We start from the raw sequence: 19,639 nt of genomic DNA, 5'->3' as shown, positions 1-19,639 counted from the left end.
AAAAACCTCCCATTCATTCCAAGTGACATCATCAACATTACCATTCCAAATTCAAAATGTTCAGCACATTCAAATCACCTTGGGAAATAGTTCCAACATTTCATTCCCACAATCCCCACAAGTCTACATTTTCCACAAATTATCTGAAGAAATATTCTGATATAGTGATTCCCTTCTCCTTCTACATTCCTTAACCGATTCCAAACAATGCCATTTAAACACGTTGAGCCCATTCAAATCAACTTGGAAACTATTCCAGTTCCCACAATTGGCAGTATTTTCAAAATAAAATATAAATTTAAGTGATATTCCCATCATTTCCTCCCACTTTCACATTTCTTCAAACGTGTCAGCTCATTCAAGGCTACTTGTGAACTATTAACATTTCTAAAATCCCAAACTTTCAAATTAACTCATTCACTGCCATTGACGGTTATAGACGTCAAAAATTAATTTGAACTATTTCTATTAGTTTAACATTTTTTCCACTTTTGTTAATAAGATTATGAAAACCTTGAATTTTTTTTAGTATAAACAGATATAAAATGTGTGATTAATTAAAAATTTTAATTGCCTCATGCCCCGAATTTTTCATAATCTTTAAGTCGCGTCAGGCGATAATTTTTTTAAATCATAATTAATCACATGACTTCACTAGTTAACTCACAATTAATCACTAATTTTATATCTGTTCTAAATGTACAATAAAAAAATATAGGTTTTCATACTCTTCTTAACAAATGTTAAACTAATAGAAATAGATCAAATTAATTTTTGACGTCTATTGCCGTCAATGGCAGTGAATGAGTTAAGATTTCCAAATTAAGACATTTTTACTAAATCAATCCAGATCATTCCACAGCATTTCAAGTCACTGTCAGCTTTCCCACTTTTACATGTAATTTCTCCAGAAAGGTGGCAAAAGTACGTGCTCTGTACTTAAGAAGTGAAGATACTGTACTTGTGTATAAGTGTCAACATAGAAGTACTGATTCAAATCCTGCACTTTTTCAATGTAATTTTAATTTTACCTAGTGTTCACACTAAGAAGAAAAACATCATGTTGTTGTTTAACATGAGTTTTTTTTACGCTTTATGTACATAAAAAAAAGAAGAGGCAAGCTATTTTGTGTACAGTTTTTTCAGCTTTGCTAAGTCATCAAAACAGGTACTGTATATGGTACACGATATAAACAACAACAAAATCATGTTTGTGTTATAATTTTGTACTTATTTTAATTTCAGCGCCTTTATTTTTACTTTTAGCACAGGAGTTGAATCAGAACTTCAATGTTTACCAAAATCTTTTGTATCTTTTGTGCTTCTACTGAACTCATTCACTGCTGTTGATATTCGTCAATACAACAATAAAACTGTTCACTTTTATTTGTCAAGTCCGTTTTTTGTACAGTTTATCTGTGAATAGCTAAAATATCGTTGTTGTTTTTTCCTCACAGGTACAAACGGTTCTTCAGGAGCACACCAAGCAGGGAGAAGTCACCCTCTTGGTGTACCGGGGAGGTAAAATCTTGAACCCTTTCATTTGCTTTCGAGTCAGTGTTTTCCGAGTCTTTCTTTGCTTATTTCTTCTTGTTTTCCATCTCTTCCACCGTCTTCATCAGGCATCTATCAATCCACCATTTCCCCCGGCTCCAATCGGAGACTCCCCCCTCCTCTGCTCCGCCCCCCTCCCCCACCCGGTGTCTCCGAAAACGTGGCCATCCTCAATAATTCCTTAGCCATGCCTCGTACGTCATTCAGCACCCCGCCGTCCCCGGTCCCGACGGGCTCCTTGCTGATCCAGAGCACCAGCTTCTTGGAGTCCATTCCGGTCACTCTGACCATGGAGCCCAAAGACTGGATCAGCACAGGTCTGGAGGATTACGCCGGCAGAGTCACAGAAGTCAATTCAGGCCCGGAAACGCGAGAAGACGAGAGGGGCCGACCTTTGAGAGGGTTCGATGTGGAGCTGAGGAGAAAACCAGGGGAGGGTTTCGGCTTTGTCATCGCCTCTCAGGATTTGGAGAACACCAAAGGTTAGTAACGTGTCTTTGGTGTTAAACGTTTGAAGTGGCTTGGCTTGTAAGAAGTCTAAAACTGAGAACTAGAACTGTTAAATATTTCTGTTCAAAAATGTGGTCACATTTGGATTAACCTTGTGAACAGCCCCAGAAAAACCGCAGAAAACTCACACAGGCACATTAGTTGTCCCTCGCTATATTGCTGTTTGTATCTCAGATTTTTTTTAAATGGAAATTATATTGTGCGTTAGACACGATACTGCAGGAATTTGCGGTGATACGTTTCAGCTGACTCACAAAAAACAGAAACAGACTTAAAGTTTGGGACCATTTCACACATAATTAAAGAAGTTCAAATGCAATGCGCCTATTGCAAAGTATTGTCTTTAAGTCAAGTAAACATCGTGAGCTAACTGAATTTAGCCTACCACTTCTATTTTGAAAACATTGTAAAACAACATCACTCAGCAGACCAGGCCTGCATTTTAAAGGCCCACACGCATTCACTATAACACTTACTACAGTGTAGAACCACAAAAATAATACCTGCACTTCAAATCCTTATAATGATTGTTGATAATGTTGGAATAGTAGTTGACATGTAAACAACTTGATATTAATTAAGAACATGGAAAGGATGCAATTTAGAACACTTTTGATCAAATAAAAAAGAGAAAGAGAACATATTTAAAGGCACAGTGTATTTTTTAGTGGTGAACTAATAATTCATTAATTAAAAAAAAAGGTTTTATCACATCAACGTACATTTTTTATTATATAATCATAGTTCTAGTAATCGCTAGATAGGTTGCGCCGCGCCTTACAGGAAGCTGACATGTTTTGCCGCCATCTTTCTGCTAGAACTTCGCGAATGCAGTTAGCCGCTGGTGGTAGTTGCAGCTCGTGTTGGACCGTTTATCTTCTACAGCTGGGGGCCTTCAGGTGGTCGTCGCTGAGTCCCGTGATTCGGGCTCCCTCTGCACGTATCCCTCTGCTTCTCTCTCGCTAGCTTCTCCTGCTCTTGTTAGCCGCTACAGCTAATTCTTGCTAGCTCCTCTTGTTAGCTGCTCCAGCGAATTCTTGCTAGCCACTCTTGCTCACGCCAAATAATAATTGGTAACAAATACAATTGATGGTAGCCTTGCTAAGTGCGATCCCTCTGAGGCACCATAGTGTGCGTGCTTCAAAATCGTTGCATTCTATTAGTTCACCACTAGATGGCACAAAGTAAAACACTGTCCATTTAAACATGACTAAAAATTTGCTGGCGTTGGGTGTCACACAAAATATTCTTCCTATGACAGTTTGACAGCAGCTTTTGTGCGTGCTCCCACCTGACAAGGCAGGTTATGTCCCTTGTGGGAGGGGTCGTATGCTGCCTTGATTGTTTAGTTTAAAGTGCATCCCTGTGATGTATGGGCCCCGTCTGGACATCCTTTGTCTTCCATTGGCTGCCCTCTGTTCCACCGTGACGCACTTCAATTTGCTTTACGGACCAAGCCAACTCGCACGCACGTTCGCAACATTTTTCTTGGCCAGATTGATGTTGCGGGTGCATCGCCTCCCCTCTTCATTGTGTACTCCGTCTCCCTTATTTCTCTGCTGTCATGTCACAGAATGAAGTCATCCCAGTCACTCAAAATTACCTTCTCTGCTTCAACCGCCCTCGCCGTTCTCTCTCTCTCTCCCTTGCTCGACGTCTCCCTCGCCACCCCTTTTACCCTGCAGTAAAAATGTCCGGTCTGGTTTTTCAAAAGATTAAAACTCAGCCTGCCTCCCGCCCACCCACCTCCCGCTTCTCTCCGTCGCCGGCTGGCTGCTTAAGAGAAATGCGCCTGTGGTACGGAGGGGACAGCTTGCGTTTGAGCTCCTGCTTACATGTGAACGTCGGCGTCTTGGGCAAGATCATGACACGGAACTGAGGAGTTTCGTTTGTTTATATTTGAAGCGTCTACTCTTCCGAGAGCCATGCTGGAGAGACTGCAGTCGGCTTTGAGGACCGTGAAGGAGTCTAAACGTAATCACTTGCTTGGTTTGCTTCTGCTTTCTTGTTTTTGACTCGCAGGTGCTGCTTTGCTGCAGCGGTTCGTCCTTTTATTCACTTCACTCGTGCGCATCAGCTATTAGTTTGGAATGGGGGATTGTGAAGTGTTTACTGCGTGCCATGTGGAAGTTACGTCCACATGCTCACATGGCCGTGACCAACAGGCTTGAAATTAAGATGCGTTGAATGCTATTTTTGTTTTTTTTAGCAAGGAAAAGAAAGAGAATGTTATTTGCGGATCTGAAAAAAGTAAAAAATTCTCAGTTTCTCTGATTCTGTGATTTATAGGTATATTGATTCAAATACAAATTTTGTCATTGAGAGCCTGTATTTGCAGAAAATAAGAAATACTCCAAATAGAATGTTGAGTGTTATTTTGGTCTGTGACGTCATGCAGGCTTTCCGTCATGGACGTTGCTATCAAATGAATGCGTTTCAGAGATACGACAGATGCTGCTTGCGATTGGTCCTCTCAGACATGCGCTTAAGCGTGAGCAAGCTGATCCGGGTTGCGTAGGTCCTGTGGCTTTTTTCATGATGGCGGAATGTGGTGGGGCGGGGGGTGGTGGGGGGGTGCTGGTGCCGGTGCTGATGCTGGACAGCGCTGGTTCTCGTCAGTGCAGTGATGTCACCGTGCTGGCTGTGGGGGGGATTACTCTGGACAGGACAGCATGCCGGAGGGGAAGACAATTTGATAGGAAGATGCCAATTTGAATGCATCTGTGTGGTGGTGTGCGCGTGTGCCTGTGTGTGTGTGTGTGTGTGTGTGTTTGGCTCAGCACATCTGTCTCCGTGTGTCGAGCGAGTGAGCGGGGCTTGTGCATGGGTTTGGAATGCGTTCTTTGGCAGAGGTTGATGTTGCGCTGTGGTATTATAAGCGATAAGAAGACTATTTGCAAAGCTGCCCTGGCGCCCGCTTTGACCTGATTGCCATTTGTGCCTGGGCCACCCAGATTATAGACCCAGAATTAACATGCGTCTCATAGAGTCTGAATTAAGAAAAATGAAGAGGCCAGTTCAAAATGATCAGTTTCTCTCAATTGTTGGACCAAAATGAAAACTTTTGTTGTATTTTATAAACTACTGACACCATTTCCAAATGCGGTGGTTGATTCCAGATACAAGCAATGTTTAATGCCATTTCCAGCTCAACTGTACACTAAAACAGGGGTGTTCAAACTACGGTCCAGGGGCCATTTGTGACCCACCGTCCATTTTCTGGCAGTCCGCGGCATACACTTAAAATAACCTTTTACGTCATGGCCCGCAATGCCATTTAAAAAAAAAAAGAAAAAAAAAGAGGGGTTGGGGCGCTGGCAGCATAAAAAGTGTAGCTGTGCAAAAAAGTGGGGGAATGTGAACAATGGGGTCTATCACTACTACTACTACTACTAAACATTCCTAGACAAGACAAATAAATGTACTGCTAAACTAGTAACAGGATTTCTCTTCATAACACTGTGGAGAATCAAGATAATTCAGGTTTAGAAGCAATAATGGTTTCCTCCACTTTCTGTTTAGTCAAGTCAAGGTCTGATTTTGGTTGTTTGGTTTTACCATGTTTAAAAGGGTTAAAATAGACACCTCTGCTCTAAAACTAAACATGAAAAAAAAACCAGTATTACAGCTAGTATATTTAAAACAACCTCACACCTTAAACCTGTTAGCTTAATGGTAACACATAATGTAAAAAGCCATAGACTGGTTAACGATCATTTACAGTATGGAGCAGTGTTATAATACTTAAACTAAAGCAATGGATGTTTGAAAACAAAAGGTGCATCAAAACACATGTAGACGGAAAATTTAACTACTCAGTCACATATTCTTGATCCTCTGCAAAGAACAGCTCATATAAATGCAATTATTACAGTAGTTGAGTGGAACTCTTCTTCCTTTGTCTGCCCGACTCTATTATATTGCCACCTGGTGGCCAAGTCACACACACTAGAGGAAGCTGTAATGAGTTTATCATGAGGCACAAACTGATTCTTTACACTCACATGTTAACTTATTATTACTATATGTTTTCATAAATGGCAAATTGGTCAAATATAATTTTTAGGGGGGGGGGGGGGGGTAGAACAAATTAATTACATTTCCATTCATTTCAATGCTGAAAGATGATTTGTGTTGCAGGTGTACTCAGCATTGTACAAATGTCGTCATTCCGAGCGCTTTTTTGCAGAAAATCAAAGATGCTCAAAATACAAATAGAGGTCTTGTGTGCGCGTGTGTGACATGAAGTAAAGATAATTTTGATTTGTGGCGAAGCCTTTCAATTGTCTATTTTTATCGATTGTGTGTGGAAGGCTTCGTGACTCATCTGAATAAATAGTGGATGCTGCTGTGCAAGTTGAACAGGGACGCTGGCAAGGGCTGAGAGGGGCCAACTGTTTCCAGCCGGTTGGAGGGACTATTTTTACAGAAGGGCACTTACAGCCAAAAATGGAATTGCTGATCAAGAAAAGGTCAAATGTTAAATGTGCTCACTGTTATCATAAGAATGGAACTAAATTATAGTGGTGCCATGAGATGCAAGTTGAATTTGTTCCATGGCAAATAAACAGTTTGTGCATCATGATTGATTCCTTGCAAGTCCTGGTATGTGCAACTTGGCCAACAGGGGCAATATAATACAGTCATGAAGAAAGCAGCTAAGAAGAGTTTCACAACTACCGTAAGTGACTCAGAGTAAAGGATAAACATAGATGCTTGTGAACATGATCTGTGTCGTGTTGATGAAACTGTCATTAAGTATCAATTGCTGAAAGGGTTACAACATTGTGGATGGATGCTACAGTATTTGTTAGCCTGCCTATGGAGTTTTGCATTGTATGTTAGCATTAAGCTAGTAAATGGCAAAGTTGGGTATTGTTTTAAATACACAAAGTGGAATTCAACTCTGTTTTTGTGTTTAGTTTTAGAATAAACTTCAACTAGGAAAGGCATTAACCAGCTTGAAGCTTCTTTTCTGAAGAATTGAACACTATCTGCCGAACTGCTTGTTGTGGGTTGAATTGAGTTGAGTTCACTGCCACCATGCAGCACACATATCTCAAGTTTGCCCTTGTAAGTCAAAGCAAAAAAATTGGCCAAATGGTGGCTCATGAAAAACCTGATAAATCGGGTCTCTCATATCATAAAGCACCAGAATGTGAAAATGATACTCCATCGCAGGGGTTGCACTCCAGACAACCCCCGTAAAAAATTAGAAATTTATTATGCCTTATTTAAATACTCCCTAGACATATTTTATCGCATTTATGACACCAATTTTTTAAGGTCTTTAAACACACTTAAAATAATACAAGGACATTTAAGTGCATTATATAATGAGAGAGTAAGACTAATGGTTAACACCAAAATATTGTACAAAGTGTGTAACAATGTACAGATCCCTGTGTGTTTATACAAATAATAATAATAATAATAAACTCAACTCATCATCTCACAACACACATCAAGATTCCTGCCCAAAGATTCACCAAGCCGCCTATACCCAGAGTATACACAGTGCAGAAGGCGCCATCATCCGGGGTTGGGGGGGGACACCATCTGATTTTACAGTTTATGGCAACCCAAGGAGTAGTAGCGGCTCTGTGTTGCTTCCTGTAGGCAAGAAAAACAGGATTGAAGAGGATATGACGTTGAATAATCGTAAGGACAAAAATGGCTGGAAAGAAATTCTTCCTGTTTTCACTCTTCTTCTTTTAAATTTGTCAAACACAATAGAGTGCCACCGTCTAGTGGCTGACAGTGGAATTACACCCGAAATAAGCAGGAGCCAGAACAAAATTGAGTTGTAAATTGTAAAAAAAAAAAAAAACATCCACCAAATACCGTGACCGCTAACCCACAATGGAGTAGGGATGTACTGTATATTAAAAGCACAACATTCCTGTCTAAAATGGCACAAAGTCAGGAAATCCACAATAATTAAATATTTTGAGATAGAGTACATGAAGCTCTTTTACCAAGGACTTGGTGAACAAAAATTAAAACAATAAGATAATTGGAGTGGGGGGGGGGGGGAGCTTTTAAATCAACTCAAACTAATGAGCTAAGTATCCCATCAAGCATATACACCGGTGAATTAATCTGGAATGCCGGCAATGACACACACAAAAAGGCATACTGAGTTCACGTTGACGGTACAGTGATAAATAGCGTCCCTAGCCCCTCGCCGTCCGTCCGTCCGCCATCCCTCCCTCACACATGCTGCAAGAGGAGAAAGCACATAATCTCACACCAAGTAAAATCCATTTGTTGTTGCCAACACAGACTGACTGCAGTGGCTTACTCATTCCGGCACTGCAGGTTGGAGCGTCCCTACAGAATGGAGCACGAAAATAAGCAACACACTTAAACAGGAAAGCGCAAAACATCAGAAAGTCTGCGGCGGACAGATTTGAGGGAGCAAAATATCACGGGAAAGAAAGTGGTAGTTTGGACCTAAAGATGGAAGCATGCAGTGCAATTGATGGCAAAAGCATGTCTGGAATTTGTAGCTTTATAGTTCTTGAGATACAAAATGTAGTTGTTTTTTTTTTACAGCCTTGGTAGAGCAAATAATGTGTATGCAAATTAAGCTACAGTATAAATTTGAGGGAAAAAAGGCAATTTCATTCATTTCAATGAGACGCGATGATTTGAGATATGAGTGTTTTGAGATACAAGCGTAGTCACTGATCACAGAATGAATTAAACTCGTATCTGATACAATCAGTTCATAGTTGGTTTATGAGTGATCAACAATATTATTGGCAGTAATATGGGGCCACACAATCCAAATTGGTCCCATGGAAGTGAGGGCCAGCTCTGCCAAGGTTGATCATGTCAAGAAACAAAACTTCCAACTCATTTCTTTCTTCCCTGTACAGCCGCATCTCTCCTGCCGCACCGTTTTGTGACAGTGCGCCGAGGCAGCCCGGCAGCCAAGAGCGGTCAGATCCGGCCCGGGGATCGACTGGAGGCCGTGGAAGGGCGCTCGGTGTTGACGCTTCCTCACCGCGAGCTGGCGCAGATCCTTCGCCGGGCGGGAAACACGCTACGCCTCACCATCGTCCCCCGGCCCAGCACTTGTAAGCCAAACGTGACGTGCTGTTTCTCTCCAACATTGGATTTCCCCTTCTTAATTTTTTCATAACTTTATATTATATTTATAAATATTATATATTTGTATTAATCTTGGCATGCTATTATCCTATCCTAATATTCCTGACAGATGGAAACTTTCTGCCATCTAGTGGAAGTGCATTTAATTGTCCTGCCCGTCACTACTTGTACATCTCTGTCATAGATGAGCAAAGATACATTAATAATTTCCAGTCCAATTATGTAAAATTTGATCATTTTTTGTCACATCATGATGATGATCTCTCACGGAACACTAATGTGGTTGAGAATAATTGCTCTGACGTCAGCGGTGTCATCTCCCCCAGACTCAACAAGCCTTTCGGAACCCGCTGACTATGACCTCGGACACAGAAGCAGGAAGGGTCAGAGGTCGCGGCCCAAACGCGATTCCAGGTATTACAGCGTCAACTTGGATCGCGGCCCCTCAGGATTCGGCTTTAGCCTCCGTGGGGGCAGCGAGTACAACATGGGCCTCTACGTGCTGGGACTGATGGAGGGAGGGCCCGCCTCACGCAGCCAGAAGATGCAGGTAAGGATTACGTCATCAAGTGTCTACGCAGGCTTCGTCTAGTGCAGGGGTCACCAACATGGCTGACCCCGAAGACGACATGAGCCGCTTGTGGGCCTGTTCTAAAAATAGCTCATCAGCGATGGGTCAATATGATTTCCTAGGAATGTATTAGAAGTGATCGCTTGAAAATGGAAAGGATTGCAGAGATTTATAGAAATAAAAGTGTTGAATATTTCCTACCTTGTTAAATCATTTTTGACAATTATTGCTCAAATTGATGGTGATTCAAAGTTATTGTTATTTCAGCAGTGCGTATTAAAGGGAAAGTCAACCCCCCAAACATGTTCTTGACAACAATATGCTCTATGCAGCCCTACTAGTCTAAATGCGGTATTCTGGTTAATATTGCGTTAGTGGAAAATGAGCTAAGCAGCAAAATCCAGCCATTTTTATCAATATCAGAAGGCGGCCATTTTGACACTTGCTGTCGAGGGAAAATGACACCACAGTTGCTCAGCTCTCAGGTAAGAACCAATCACAGCTCAGCTTCGGAAAACAGATGAGCTGTGATTGGTCGTTGCCTGAGCCCTGAGCAACTGTGATGTCATCTTCAGTCGACTGCAAGTGACAAAATGGCCGCCCCCTGAGATGGATAAAAATGTCTGGATTTTGCTTCATAACTCATATTCCACAAATGTAATATTAATCAAAATGTTATGCTCAGACCAGTGAGGTCACATATAACATATTATTGTCAAGAAATGTTTAAGATTTACTTCCGCTTTAAACTGGTAGTCCTTCACATTAATCAGTATCCAAGAAGTACTTCTCACTTTCACAGAAAAATCACTGCCGATGTACAGTTCAATATTTAACTTTTAAGTCCGTTTGCAGTTGCTACAATCAAGTCTCAAAATGGCGGAAGTGCATCTTGCCACTGTGCTTTCGTGTCAATCAGGAAATATGTGGGAATGTTGCTCAATACATCTGCAGCCTTTTAACGTACAGATCGTCACGCAAGCGTGATCAAATTTTGCCCACGCGATGTTTAAAGCCGTGGCAAAAGATCAATGATCTCCAAATTGGCCACAGGTGTGAATAGGATAGTGAACAGTTGTTTATTCCTCCACTTTTGATGGCCGTGCAGGTGAGTGACCAACTGGTGGAAATCAATGGTGACAGCACGGCAGGGATGACCCACAGTCAGGCGGTGGAGCAGATCCGCAGAGGAGGCCACCGCATCCACCTGGTCCTCAAGAGAGGGAACGGATACGTGCCTGACTATGGTGAGAACAGACCAGCGTTCCACGTACATTCCGGTCAAAGTGGCTCACATGACATCAGAAGGTCCTCAAAAGTGTTCTTTGGATGCTTACTCGAATCTTGTCTAATGCTTTTCTTCTGGCCGCACTTTCCTTCCTGTAACTCATCCCTTCTCATCATTCTCCCATTTCTTGCTTTTACATGTTTTCTTTTTCTGCTTTCTTCTGTCTTTCCGCCTCCTCCTTCTCTTCCTCTCAGTGGAGCTGTCCAGTTTGTCTCTTTGTATGACCAACTCCAAATTAGGGGAGCCTTGCTTCTATGTGATTGGACGGACCGAGAATACGCGGTTGGTAATGGTTCCTGTTAGTTCTCCCATTTTCTGTCTCTCTACATTCCTGCGCTCGGTCACCACTGTGTCCTCACATGCACTTGTGTTCGGAATAATAGCAGTTTGTTTAAACGTGCAAAACAAGAGTACGGCTCTTTAGAACGTCCATAAATGCGCTGTGAACTTTGCACAATATATATCAAATGTGTAATTCCTTAACAGAAAGTGATGAAAATAATTTTTTCATTCTCAAACTCATAACATTTATTGTGCAGACGGAAGCATGCTTGAATATGTGATTTTTTTGGAATAAGCACTGTTTCTGAGAACTGCTTCATATCTGTTATGCATGATAATGAATTTGATCCAAGGGTCCAAGAATTGACCCTTGAGGGACTCCGTATGACATGGCCATTCGTTCAGATTCCAAATTTGCCATTGTCACAAAATAACTTATTTCTTCCAAGTAGGGCGTGAAGCATTTTTTAGGACTGATCCATTTCATCCTACCCATAATTTTCACTTGTTGAACAGTACAGTAATTTCTGGACTATAAGGCGCACCTGACTATAAGCCGTGCTAGCTAAATTTGGGGAATACTCGAGTTTGTTACACATATAAGCCGCACCCGAATGTAAGCCGCAGGTGTTTTAATGTTACCGCTTTCCTACTGTATTTTGGCTCACTTGGGTTGTTTTGCTCTGCCTGACGCTCTTGCGCTTCCTTTATAGTGTGCCCCATTGTGATCTGATGGATAAGCCGCACCTTTGTATTAGCCGCAGGGTCGAATGCAAGTGATAAAAGTAGGAGCTTATTGTCCAGAAATGACTGTATATTATGATCTTTGGTGCCAGAAGTTGTTCAGCGCCGTGGTGATAATATAACAAAATATTACTTCACGGCAAAGCAGAATCGTCCACCATTTTTCACTTTATGAAATAAATTGTTAGAGTTTGTAGAGACAAATGCAGACCACCAGCTTTACCCTCTGGTTCGTGCTAGCAGTCCGTCAGAACCAGAACAAACACACTCAGCAACGGCTTCTTGCCACAGGCCATCACCGCTCTAAACTCACAATAGCACCAAAGCTTATTCTACACTTTTAAAATACTCCTGACTACATAACTACTTGTACATTTTTAATTCTTGAAAACACTGACGTGGAGTTTCACCCTCAAGTTGGTTGTATCTTATTTTTTAATGACAATAATTTCTATTATTTTCCTCTATTTTCTGAACACAACTGTATACATCGGCAGAAATCTTACACTTGTTCTTAATGTCCTAACACAGGAGTAATGGCGTGCACATGTCAAATTTCTCGCCCATTTTACCTCAACACTGAATTAACTGTACAGTGGAACCTTGACTTGCAAGCGACCCCACTTATGAGTTTTTCAAGACACAAGTCGTCGTTTGGCTTTTTTTTTTGTCTTGAGTTGCAAAAAAATTGAGCTACAAAGGTTTAATGGTGGCAGAAATATTCACAAAGAGCAGCACTTTGGCAGATGGTGAATAATTCTTTCCCCCCAAAAAAGCTTCAAGCTGTTTATTGCCACTTGTAGTTTAAGTTGACTGTAAAGTTAAACATGAAACAAAAGAAAAATTAATGGTTTGTATCTAACCAAACCATGTAACTTTGTCTGACAAACTTAATGCTAACTTAAAATGCAAAACGAAATAGACGGGCTAACAAAATTAGCATTAATAGTGCTGTAAACATTACCTTTTAACTCATTCACTGCCATTGATGCTGTAGACGTCAAAAAAGGAATATTAGTTTCACCTTTTTTCTCACTTTTGTTAACAAGAGTATGAAAACCTAGAAAAAAATGTATTCTAGATTTATGTATATTTTTTTTCCACGTTTGTTGAAAATCTAGATTTTTTTAATTGTACATTTAGTTTTGTACATAATTTTTTTTTATTAATCTTGAGTTAACTAGTGAAGTCATGTGATTAATTACAATTAAAAATTCTAATCACCTAATAAAAAAAAAGAAGAAGAAAGATAATAAAAAATTAGGGGCGTCAGACAATTAAAATTTTTTTATTGTAATTAATCAATTAATTACAAATTTTATATCTGTTATAAATGCACAATAAAAAAATCTAGGTTTTCATACTCTTGTTAACAAAAGTGGAGAAAAATGTGAAACTAATATAGTTCAAATTAATTTTTTAGAGCCGTCAATGGCAGTGAATGAGTTAAGGAAATGACACACATTTTTACAGACAATGTAACAATACTAACACGTATATATATGTTTCATTCCTTTTAATGGGGAAAGATGGTTTGTGATGCTCGTGTTTTTTTTTTGTTGTTTTTTTTTTAATTACAAGTGTGGTCATGGAACAAATAAAACTCGCAAGTCAAGGTACCACTGTACTTTGAGGAGACACATAGCACAGTTACATACAGATCACAAGCGTGGAAAAAAAACACACACTTTCATATAAAATTGCACAACATGCTTTTTAAACATGTATCGTTACCTCTCGACCCCACCCCAATTTGTCCCCTGCCCCCCCCAACCTACATTCTCCCATACAATGTCTGTCCAGGCCGTGAGCACAGAATCACCTCCCCCTCCCGCCTGCGTCACGCCAAGGAGCAGGGTATGGCTGCAGTAGACTTCGGCAGGCAGAGGGGGCGCCGCTCCAAACACAAGAGGAGAAGCAAGTCTTTGCACGGACGTGAGAAAAGGAGAGGAAGGCGGGTATCGGGAGGTCGCTCGCCGTTGCGCAGCCCAGACTCGGAACCCGAAAGAGGGAGGAGCTCTCGGGAAAGGACGTCTCGAAGTTTACCCAGAGAGGTCGTGCCGACGGACAACAGCCATGCGGGGAGGGGGAGGAAAGGGGAGAGAGGGAGGAGTAGAGAGAGGAAGGAGGAGAAACAGGAAGTAGTTCCTGTTGAGGAGAATCAGGAAGAAAAGGTTGAAGAGGGAAGCGAGAAGTCAGAGAGAGGAGACGTACTGCCAATTCCGAGTCCTCACAAAAAGCTTCCCAGGCCCAAAGAGGACAGCGAAGACAAGCCAGAGCAGAAGTGGGAAGTGGCGGCAGGCTACCGGGAGATGAAGCAGCTCCAGGGCTCCGTGGACGACGACGACGACGATGATGATGATGACCAGGGTGAAGAAAAGTTTGAGCTTTCAGGTGACGCACAGGAGAGACAGTTACCAAGTGATGTCGTGGCGAATTCCGTTTCTCAGAGGAGGCCCTTCTCCTTCCTCACTTCCTCGCTTTCTGTAAATCAGCTGAGGGATGATGAGTCAGAGTCCGGAGGCAGCCAATCAGACGACAGCTTGTCCGCCGCCAGCGTCTCGGGTCTCTCTCGGGCTGGGCGCAGGGCCGTCGTGCTGCCGGGCCCTTGGCTGACTCCCAGCCGGCAGAGGGTGGCTCGGGACGTTGTGGAGAACGGGTTGTCGTCGAGGCCGACGGGCTACGAAGCGGAGAGGAGTCAGGATGCCTCTTGACCGGAAGACGCGTGAAATTTTTTGGGCAACAATCACCTTTCTACCAACCTTTAGACATTCAAGTGGAAGTTAAGTCAAAATGTTCGCGTGTGTCATTAGTCCTCCAAAATCGCATTGCACCACCTGCGCCACAAGTTAGACCGGGTTTGTGTGAGTCTAAAATCCAGTCTACTTTTTGTCACCAAATTGCTACGTGCGTCAGGGTCTACCAAATACGCAAACGCACTAAAATGACAATGTGGCCATTTGTACACTAAGCGCAGTCTACTTTTTGTTATCAAATTGGCAGATGCGCCGCCAGGGGCGTGGCAGCTCAGTCCGCCGGAACGCCCAGTGAGGCGCGACACGGTCGCTATTCGCTAACACGGTAAACTAGATTTGCCCCAGCACACAATGTGTGCCTTTTGTGTTTATGACCTAGAAGCTTCTTTTTTTTTTAATCTTGAACTTAATTTTTTGCAGTGATTTGGATTGACTATTCCAAAGTCATATAAGTAAAGAAAATATGGAATAACTTAAGTGTCACAAAAAGTTATCTTTAGTGAAATAATAATCTTATCTCAATTTTGTTTTTATGGAAGCCACGCTTGAAAAGGTACAGCAAAGCTAAAATAATCATCAATAATAAACATCTGATGACGCCAAACTCCTTGTCAGTCTAATTGTTTCCTCATCTTGGATTTTTTATTTTTATTTTGAACAATTGCAAGTCAGTTTTAGTTCTACGGCATAATTGATCGAAATAGGAGCATATTTGCCACAAAATGAATTTATCATTTGAAAGAGGCGATGAGATGCATCGACTCCTTTTTTGGCTGCTTGTCATCCTCGAGCGAGTCCTCTCTGTTTCCCTGACTGATCCGACGCTGACATCATCATCCCCCAAAATAGTATCCGATAAGCACGGAGATGTCGGAGAGGACGGGTTGAAATGGGTTCTTCACTGGAAGTTGTTGTGGATTCCCATCCCAAAGTTTGAGCTTATGTTCTTTGTGCCTTTTTCCAACTGATTGTTGGTTATTTCAAGTCATAAATGCCCGTTACACTTATTGTCATGTTTTTCTGGGTCACCTTTCCCTTCATTCTGTTGCACTCCTGTCTTAACATTTGTTCCAGGGTAATAAGGCAAATATTTTTTTTCTAACTTAAAACAAGACAAAGAAAATGATTTTAAAAAATCATATAAAAATACAAATAAAATAAAAAATATACAGATATAACAGAAGTTTTCATCCATTCGTCGAAAAAAAAAAATAATCTATACAATTCAGTCCAAAAGCTTGGAACTGTTTTGACGGTTGCATGGCTACATTTTGGTAGATGTCTCGACGTGCTGTACTACCCGCAAGTGCACAACGAATGAGTGACACCACGTGAGTCACACTTTCTGTCTTTGATCGGCTGATCTGATTATTTTTCATTGACTTGGTCCGACATTAAGCCTTTCTGAGTTGTGGCCTCATGGGACCACCATGAGCTAAGTTGTCATGAGAATAATACATTAAGTTTGAATGATTATTTAGTGTTTAGCTTCTTTACACTGTATTATTTAGGCATTTAACTTATTTTTTTTCCTCAGTTTTTTTTTACATGTTTTTTTTTCAAGTAGCAGCAGTATACACTACATTATAAATAAAATATAGTATAACATATTATATATAAAATAGAGTATTACAAAATGCAAAAAAAAATGATACATTTGGTGCAAAAACTGTTAGATTAGGCCTTTTAATGATTAGTTGACTTGAGCTAGGGCATTGTGTCACTCTGACCTGTCCTGGCTTGGCGCCTTCCTATCTATCTGCACTCTGGCGCACTTATCCAGTTGAAACCAGTTTAAGACCATCAGGTCACACATTTTGGCCCAACACAGTGCCATCGGGCCACCATTTATATCGGACCCTGATAAATAATATTTATCATGTACAGTGGTGCCTTGAGTGACCCGACTTCGGAGTTTGTACTGTACTGTTCTCCATTTGTGTCTGCATGACCAGAACCGTATATAGAGAGACTTTGGCCAACTGTGTTTCAGCAGGGTAACAAGATGGCGTCCGAATGTCATGTGACCAGCAATTGACCAATCACAGCGTGAGTTGGCCAAACTCACTATACAGACGCTCCCCACCTTACGAACGAGTAACGTTCCGGACGATCGTTCGTAAGGTGAATTTGTTCGTAAGTTGCTTCAGTGCTATATTTTGTATTCTAATTTATGTTTAAAGCCTATATAAGTATATTGAAGGTTTATATAAGTATGTTTAAGGCTTGTACAAGTAACCTGCATTGGTTTGTACTGAAAAAAACTTTTAATAAAATGGAGAGAATACGTACAATACTGTACTGTACTACGTATGTTAGAGAGAGAGAGCGAAAGACACACACACAGTATGTACATGTACGTAATAAGATAAATAAAATGAAGTTTAACTTACTTTTGGAAGATGTACTCGATGCTTAAGGAGATGATGGAAGAGGAGGATTTTATATCATGAGAGATTCTTCGTCGTCGCTGGAATCGGCTTCAAAAGTTATTTCCTGCTTCATGGGGACCGGCGTTTTCTTCCTCCTCCTCCTCGCCACGTTGCTCAGGCTCCAATGAGCTCTCACAGCGCCAAGCGTCGGTATTAGCGGCGGAAAGAAGCACTACGCGCAATACAAAATCTAACTTACAGCATTTCTTTCCGAACATTTTTCGATATACTGTACGCGCAGACATGTTCGTATGTACCGTTGTTCGTAAGTAGGGGAGCGTCTGTATACGGCTTTGTACATGACTGTATTATACTGCCTCCTGGTGGCCAAGTCAGGCACATTGGAAGGAAGTACACAAAATTGTGAATGTTAAAACTCAGTTTTTATATGTACTGTTATTTTTCCTGATTTAGAAACACAAGGATGGTAGGCTGGAAAAGACATATTTCATTTTTTATTCTGGAATATGATTTGAGTGTTTTTATGAGCATGATCAAAGTCTCACCTGAAGGCACCACTGTGATACTGCTAACTCTATCAATTACCAATTTTTGTAATTATATTTTTAATTGCAAACTACCCCTTTAACTGCCGATTTATTTAAATTTCTTTGTCCCATTTGGGGATTTCAGTTCATTTTCTTTTCGACTGAATTGTATAGCTACATATAACAATCACAAATGCTTCATCTTGTTCTTGCTTTCTTTTAATATCTGAATAAGATGTAGTGCACCTCAGTTGTTTTCTTCTCATTCCCGTCCTCCTCTGTTAAGTATCTTCTCCTCTACAAAAGGCTGCATTGGTGTTACGTATACCTCATGAATCGGCCAACTCCAAGCAATAATAATGCAATTATCACCCCTTCACGCCACTATAGAGTTCCATATAATTGTGATGATGCAAATACCCTTTTCTTGCAGGTGTGATATTCTGCACTCACAAATAATATATAAATATATATATATATATATTCTGTAAATATGTGTAGAGAGATTTATGTGAATATAATTACCTTGCATATCTACGCGTCAAACCACAGCTAGCTATACGTTCATATTGTTTGTTACGTGATGAGAATTCTATGATTGAGCTTTTGTGAAGGACCAAGTAGTGTTTTGACCCCACTAGGCCGTTTGGTTCATGAATGTTTTCTTCTACGTGAGCTGAGTGTGAATTAGGATTCTCACTTTATAGCAGAAGTTAGTAAGAAATGCCAAAAGTATGCAGCTGGTGGGAAAATGTAAACAATTGGGGCCCAATGTGCCACGTAGCGTTGCCTTGGTAACATAAACTCCCTCACCTTGACCACTGTCTTACTGTGAAAATGAAAATCCTCATTTGAACTAAAGTTTGAACCCAATCAAAAATCCTTCATGATCCACTCTGTTGTATCTAATATGACTTTTTGCTTTTTAATTGCATTTCGAAAAGCATTATGAAGAGATACTGTGAGATGTTATTTTTCTATAAATGCGTTTTTTTTTTTTTAATTACTCAGGTTATCAGATACTTTAGATTGATAAGCCATTCAGGAGGGATGGTTACACATTTCCATAAAAGATGAATATTGTTTATGATGAGGCGATCACAAGCCTTTTATGGCTACATCAGGAGACACTGACTGTTATTTTTTCATCTGGGGGGGGGGGGGGGGGAATCCCCTTTACACATTCCTGGATTCATCCCCCACAAAATGGTCAAACACCGAAAGAGTGACAACGCCAAATCCCCGACCAGTGTCCATACAGTGTCACTTCACGTTCCCAATTTTCTTTCTGAACACTTTCTGTTCCCAAAGCAGATTATATGTCTGAAGTGTAAACACATTCTAATAAAGGTGCAAATAAAATCCTGAATAAATTACTTTTTCTGTCTTTTTTTTTTAAAGCACCACCGTCCTTTGGGCAGCAGGTGGCAGCAACAGTACAGCAGAGTTCTAGAGCATTCGTTCCACTTCCTACCTACTCGGGAGTGTTCTCGTCAAACTTCTTTTTTTTTAATACCTCAAGGTAAGGACAAGAACAGAAATGTTTTGTTCAAGATTGCCTTTGAAAACATTGTACAGTCCTCTAGTGTTCAACACGTCAGGCTCAAATTCTGAGTTTGAATCCAGAGCTGCGTTCTTCCTGTCCTGTATGACGTTAGCATGTTGTTTCTGTGTTAGCGTGTTTCACTGCAAGTGTTTTCTCCAGCTACTCCACTTTTCCTCTCAAATAACAACACACAAAACATGAGGTGAGCTATCTGTTTGATATGATATGTTTAACATGTCCTTCGTTTCACTCTGTAGGTTATTGAATGCAACAGGAATAGAAAATGCCATTGGCATGCTAACATTAGCATCACTACTAGTCGCGATCAATGGATATTTCAGCACAAGTG

The 19,639-nt window shown here is 40.9% G+C and overlaps 1 protein-coding gene across 5 annotated transcripts in view; it reads left to right on the top strand.

The window, feature by feature from the left end:
• Positions 1–19,117, top strand: part of magixb (MAGI family member, X-linked b) — a 79,821-nt gene extending 60,704 nt beyond the window's left edge. For 3 of the 5 annotated variants that reach the window (XM_077572184.1, XM_077572182.1, XM_077572183.1), the window contains exons 11-16: positions 1,458–1,521; positions 1,623–2,036; positions 8,949–9,149; positions 9,510–9,733; positions 10,863–11,001; positions 13,872–19,117. In XM_077572184.1, the coding sequence (XP_077428310.1) occupies positions 1,458–1,521; positions 1,623–2,036; positions 8,949–9,149; positions 9,510–9,733; positions 10,863–11,001; positions 13,872–14,782 (1,953 nt within the window). In that variant the 3' untranslated portion in view covers positions 14,783–19,117. Of the gene's footprint in view, positions 1–1,457; positions 1,522–1,622; positions 2,037–8,948; positions 9,150–9,509; positions 9,734–10,862; positions 11,002–11,236; positions 11,341–13,871 lie in introns of all 5 variants that reach the window. The other 2 variants (XM_077572185.1, XM_077572193.1) reach the window with 2 other exon arrangements.
• Positions 19,118–19,639: the final 522 nt, after the last annotated feature.

This window comes from Vanacampus margaritifer, chromosome 1 (assembly GCF_051991255.1).
Source record: "Vanacampus margaritifer isolate UIUO_Vmar chromosome 1, RoL_Vmar_1.0, whole genome shotgun sequence".
Lineage (NCBI taxonomy): Eukaryota > Metazoa > Chordata > Actinopteri > Syngnathiformes > Syngnathidae > Vanacampus > Vanacampus margaritifer.
Note: the sequence above shows the minus strand (reverse complement) of the source record. Positions and strands in the feature narration are given on the sequence as shown.